Source organism: Lolium rigidum, chromosome 3, assembly GCF_022539505.1.
Source record: "Lolium rigidum isolate FL_2022 chromosome 3, APGP_CSIRO_Lrig_0.1, whole genome shotgun sequence".
Classification (NCBI taxonomy): Eukaryota; Viridiplantae; Streptophyta; class Magnoliopsida; order Poales; family Poaceae; genus Lolium; species Lolium rigidum.
In genome coordinates, this window is record NC_061510.1 from 129,245,765 (window position 1) to 129,252,043 (window position 6,279).

The 6,279-nt window shown below is 48.0% G+C and overlaps 1 protein-coding gene across 1 annotated transcript; it reads right to left on the bottom strand.

Annotated features, from left to right (window-relative positions):
* Window positions 1–3,649: 3,649 nt before the first annotated feature.
* LOC124698223 (flowering-promoting factor 1-like protein 5) lies at window positions 3,650–4,578 on the bottom strand. The gene has a single exon (XM_047230731.1). The coding sequence runs from the start codon at window positions 4,414–4,416 to the stop codon at window positions 4,066–4,068; it is 351 nt and encodes a 116-aa protein (XP_047086687.1). The 5' UTR covers window positions 4,417–4,578; the 3' UTR covers window positions 3,650–4,065.
* Between the last annotated feature and the right edge of the window lie 1,701 nt (window positions 4,579–6,279).

Here is a 6,279-nt window from a genome sequence, read left to right on the forward strand (position 1 = left end):
GGTGGTGTTGGCCGCGCTGACTCTGATGGCTTGTTGGCGAAGGTAGATTCCCATATCCCTCTTTTGTCAGCGAGATTACGGTTCATAGATTTGTCGGTTGTGATGGCGAAGGCTTCCTTTGCATTTTAGTCCTCTGGCCTCCTTTCTATCGAGTTGGTATAGCCTCTCGCAGCAGCTTGAGCTGATTTATTTTTGAAATTGGGATCTTTTATCCATGGATCTCCCGGCGGTGACAATTTCTTCTCCAGGGCGCTGGTTTGGTAGGATTGTGGCTAGCGGCATGCCCAGTGTCTCGCAGCAGGTGTTCGAACTAATTTTTACCAAGAATGGTAGAAATACTATTGAAAAATCAATTTTTCATACAAAGTGGTTTTATTGATCTATCACATAATTTCATAGGTATGCCAATTTTTCGGCGGTATACACCTGCATATACATGAATACACCTGTGCCCACCACTAAATGTGGCTTTGGTTGTTTAATTTGTGCGATCAACTACCATTGGCTGGTGTCGACGATAGAGAGGTAATAGAGGCGGCAAGCTTTCGAAGACAACAGGAGGCGGCAGCGGAAAAAGCCACAAAACCCATCAAGGGTTCCTTCCTCCTCGCCGGCGATACCGTCGGTCCGCTCCGCCTCCGGTGGCCTTGGGGCCTTGGAGGTGTGGCGGACCACGGTCCCTCGCTGGCGGGGAGTTTCTGTTCTTAATTTAGTTTGCTTTTCAGTCTCTTCTTTGGGATGGTGAGGCGGCGGCTACATCCTGAATTCAGAATAAGATCCTCCCCGCCCTATCCTCGCTCTGGTGGTGCATCTAGCGCTAACGGAGGGCGCGTAGAGTTGTGTGCCCGTCGGATCTCCTGGGATCCGGTCGGTTTTCGTGTTTGTTGGTGTGGTTTCATGTCAGTTTCTTCCGATCTACGGTTGTCATCATTGGCGATGGTTGCTGCCTTGGTGCGCTGGTCCTTTGGGACCTTAGCACGACGACTTCCCGTCTATCTACTACAACAAGCTCTACTACGACAAGCTTTGCCTGACTCCGGTGATGGAGGGCGAGGACAGCGGCGCGCCTTCGGCTTGTGCTAGTGTTTGTAGTCGTCGCTAGGTGGTCAGAGTACCAATTTGCATTTTTCTTTACTTTTTAGGCTATTTGTACTACAGTTGATGATTATTAATAGATCGGTTGATTTCTCGAAAAAAAAAGAGGCGGCATGCTTTCCACCCCTTTGACAGGAAGTAGAGGCTCAGCACTGAGGGACCTCAATGTTTTTTTTGGAATGTTTGGACAGCTGGTTTGGTTAATAGATCTGAAGGTCCTATTCGTAAAATAAAAAGAGATTGCTCACTGGTCACCTACATAGCTCCATCGATTTAAGCTCATGATCTATTGCTCCTAGTTGTTCTCTATGTCATTTTGTTTGTATATTCCGCGTCAATTAAATTGGCCAGAGAGAGTAGCTCTCTTACAAAATTAACAAATTGAAACCATAACGAACCAAAATGTAGGGGCAAATCTAAGAGCATCTCCAGTCGCGTTCTTTAAAGCAGTCCTAAAGCTTTTTGGGGCGCGCCGACTATTTTACCACCTCCAGCCGCGCGCCCCAAAGGACCTTTTCGCTCGGCGCGGCCCAATATGGTGTCCGGCGCTCCGAGACCATCCCCACTCTACATGGGACGTTGCGGGCGCGGCGGACAGAGCAAGGGAACGAGTCGCGAGTGGCGGGTCCGACGCGTCATTGAGACATGAATGTCGTGCAACCGTCGTCTATCTCTCGATGAAATTAAATGGCGCGCAGCGACGGTTCAGTTTTCCCAGAGGCGCGGCAACACACCTCATCACGCCTAGCTCTTCATGCCGCCGTTAATGCACACACCATCGCTTCCTCGCCTCCCTCCGGCGTATGAAAAGGGGTGCTCGTGCATGGCCCCTCACACAAACCGCAGCGACGCAATCCCCAACCCTAGTCGTCACCATCTCAGGAGTGGAGGTCACGGGGCACTCCATGGCTGGTCGAGGTCGAGGTCGGGGTCGCGGGCGTGGCTACCATAGCCGCGGCGGCCGTGTTGGAGCAGCAACGCATCTACTGTCGTCGCCGCCTGAGCCGTCGTCGTCTTTCAAGGAGGAGTGGGAGTTCTAGTTCATCATCGTCCTCAATGGCGATCCACTCGGCATCCAGAGGCTGCCGGACAAGTTCAGCGAGTTCGTCGCCGGCAACGAGCCGGCCGCGCTGCAACCGCGGGAGGCTGGCTACGGCTTTCCGGTGGACGGTGGATTTGCGTTTCGAAGGGCGTGGCAAGATGTACCTCCACACCGGGTGAGAGAAGTTCGCGCGCGTCCACAACCTCCAAGCCAGTTGTGTGCTCACATTCCGCTACGAAGTTGACGACAAGATGAGCGTGAAGGTGTTCGACGACACGTCCTGCTGCCGGCACTACCACACCGACGATAAAGAGGACGATGATTGAACATGGCGAGTGTTCTTTCTTAGCAGCGAAAATGGCCGCGGCCAATTAAAACCACTAGTGTATGTTTCTGTATGTTCTTCCTGAACATAGTAGAACAACAGAGGACTCTCCAGCTAGATTATTCAATTTAGATGATTGAGAGTGCCTTAGAGTGTTCTTTCTTAGCGGCGAAGAAGGCGAAACCAACTTATCTACACTAATTAGGTAGGACACATACGTTCGGACACGAACGGGGAGACAAGAATATATTGGTCGCGACGTTATGCTTTCTTTTGGCAATAAACGTACTCTTTAAAGAAGTACCGTTCCTCGCACGGATCAGTTCGCATCAAGTTGTTCCGCTGGTGTGGTAGATGAGTGAGAGAGGTGACTGATTCTGCAGGATGACGTGAGGAATTTGGATGTGGGACATGCATCCGGAAGAAAAGAAACCGGCGAAGTACGGAGTAGAGAATAGCAAACGGCGAAGGCCGTACGTGCAGTTATTAATTTGGTCCAAATTCTTGAGGCCTTGTTTACTTGTAATAATGCATTTAAAATGTATATTTCAAAATATTGGAGGATGATATATGGGATCCCAAAAATTCCTCAATATTGTGTTTCCTAAGCAGGTATTAATTGGACAAGATAATTCCAAGATATTCCTCTTTGTCTAGGTTAAATATTCTCCACAATATTTTTATTAGGATGAAAGTGTATTCGAGAGGATTGGATGATACTGAGCAAACATGAGGGATTCATCAATCCCCTCCCGTACCCAAGCCGACAGGGTGTGGAACTCCCCTAGAAGTAAACAAGGTTTGCAGAAATTGTAGATGCCCTGGAAGATCGAGTGAGCTCTAGTAGTTAGGGCATGCAGTGGTAACTTAATCGTACAATGAATCGGCAATGCTCCTTGTGTTTTATTGAAGAACGTACGAGTATACATCAATCTTTAACCCATTCCCTTTCTTCCTTTTTCATCCCAAAGTTGCAGAAATTACTTCTCGCGCTTGAGAAAAGTAAAAAAAAATGCTACAAGTACAAAGTACGCCGAATAATCTTTTTCTTGGTGTACTAGGTGAACAAAGCAAAACGGAATCCATAAAGGGAAGTGGTAGAATGTTCCCAATAGAACTAGTAACACAACATATATATGCAACAAGACCAAATCCCTAGCAAGTTAATTTGTATATTTACCAATGCATGTTACATTCGATTCACTTATACGCAAATAAGCGGGACACATCAGCAACAGATGAACTGGCAGTCATCAGACTCACACAAAAAACAACACACACTTACGAGTACTACAGTGCACACAGTGCATATACGTTTACACGCCATATAGCTAATTGCACGCCTCAAGCAAATGCAAAAGCAGACAGATAACATTGCTGCCTGCAAGTTTTATTCTGCTGTCCTTTCATGTATGCTAATTAACGTTGGGAGGGAAAACCAATTTTCCGTATATGCTAGCATGCATGGCGATTAATTAAGTAAGCACTAGTAGAATCCAGAGCAGCATAGTTCTAGGCTTCTAGCACACACGAACACCCTGCGTATATATCACGGACGAAGGACGACGCTGATGAGCGATGGCGGATAGAATCTGCAAGGAAACTAGCAGGTGGCTGCGGGGACGTCGACAACCTTGAAGTGTTCGCGGTTCTTGAGGACGACGTCGTACATGTGGGTGGAGCGGAACTGGGTGAAGTCGCGCGGGAGGGAGATGAGGTCGATGCCGCCGTCGCGGCGGTGGAGCTGCACGATGTGGCGGTTCTCGTAGTAGCGCTCCCACCCGTGAGCGCCAAGACGCCGCTCCAGCAGCTCCAGCGACGACATCGTCTCCCCCGTCGGCACGTACCGCAGCGCCTTCCGGCCCGCCGCCGGCTGCTCCGCCTGCAGCTGCATCACGCCGTTCTTGAACACCCACACGCCGCCGCCGCCGCCGCCTGACCCCGACCCCGACATCCCTCCTCTGCTTTTGCTTGATGATATCTCGTGGGATATCCCGCGCGCGAGCTAAGCTGGAGTAGAGCACCACAGTCTACAGTGGGTGTGGGTACGTACCACGTGCTCGCTGCTGCTAGCAGCACTGCTCTACTTCTGGTTCCTACGACGCGGAGGCTTCTCTGTGTGATTTAGCTGTGCTGTCGATTGGACGGCCGGGGTCGTGCTTTTATAGGCCCAAGGTGCCGGGAGCCGGCGTTGCGCGCGCGCGGCCACCCAACGTGATCGATGATCTTTCAACGGGCTGAGATCACGATCAGCCGGTCCCACGTGATCCAGCGGTCCAGGTACGCGGGTTATGGGGGGAATTAACCCATCAACGCAGATTTGTAGCGCCAAGGCACATCCGGTGCCTTTTCCCTAAAAAAAAAGGCACATCCGGTGTCCAATTTCTTAGTTTGAAGTTCTAAAAAATTGCTCCCTCGGTCCTGAAAAAAATGTCAAGAGTTATATACTCCCTCCTTTCTATGTAGGTTGCCTGAAATTTATCAAAATTTGGATGTATCTTTTTTCGATAAAGGACGCTTCATTACTCAAAATATTCAACCAGTACACCCAGCCTCTGCATAACTAAGATGCATACAGCCGTTCGAGTATCAAGTCTAAAAAACAAGTAAAAAACAGATAAAAAGGAGCCAAGATAGACTATGCTTCGCTGGCTTCAATCCTCCTAATATGCATCCACCCATGTTGGGAAATAATCTCCTTGGTCGTGTTCTCCGACCGTGTAGACACCTCCACAAAGAGATCTCGATCCTTCAAGCGCTGGAGTGGTGACCATGAACGGAGCAAAGCCGTACATCGGCAAATGACCTGAATGAGAGAAGAATTTTTGTCATTGAAAACCTTGTCATTTCTTACATAGCCACAGCGGCCATACAACTGCAATCGCGACCATAAATTTGGATTTATCTAGTCACTGAAGAGCATCTACGTGAAGTTTGGAGTATGAATTTGGATGTACCAATCGTGGCCAGATACATTCAAATTTAAACAAACTCCACGACATCTTTTTTCAGGAAGGAGGGAGCATATTTTTTTCGAGTACATGGTTTGCATATGCGCAATTTTTTTAAAAAAAATCCATTGCATTTTAAGCTAAAGAGAAAAAAAATGTGGCTCCCTGTATATAGGCATACAAACTAATTCCCCCCCCCTCCCCCCCAAAAAAAATTGTTTTCTTCTCTAACCCAAAATACGATGTATGTTCTTACGAAAATTGTAGCGTCTGCAGTGGATATGAATACTTATTTTTCTATTTTTATTCGTTGATTCCCTTTGGATATTGAAGGCTTCCGTACCCTCATGAACATATTAATCTGGTGGCTATGGATGCCAATTGATGAGTCAACTTGGAAATATGTAACTTTAGATCATCTTTGGTGGCACCATCGTCCCGCTGGGTCCAGACACGAAATGGCTCTCTCGTGAAGCTCCCGACGGTCGAACTCTTCGATTTTTTGTAACACCCCTTTGCTTTCTAAGATTGGATGCGAACAAGGGTGGCTGGGCATGTGTAGATAAGTTCACCATGTCGGATGAGGATCGACGGGCCTACATGTCATTCACTCCGCCTAGGGCACAACGAGGAGGGGCGATCTACACTAAATAATTTTCTTCTATGTACGTAGAACATCCTATTGACATTGTGAATATGATAGCCACCATAGTCGAAGTTTAGTGAAGTGATCCATTTTGACGAATATAATGTTCCACTACATCAGAGGCTGCTAGGCTGCTGCATGAGATGTTGCTACAAATAAAATAAAATATATAAAAAAGATGTCCGATCTGTTAGGTTCATTGCTAGGATCCAGTCTCCAT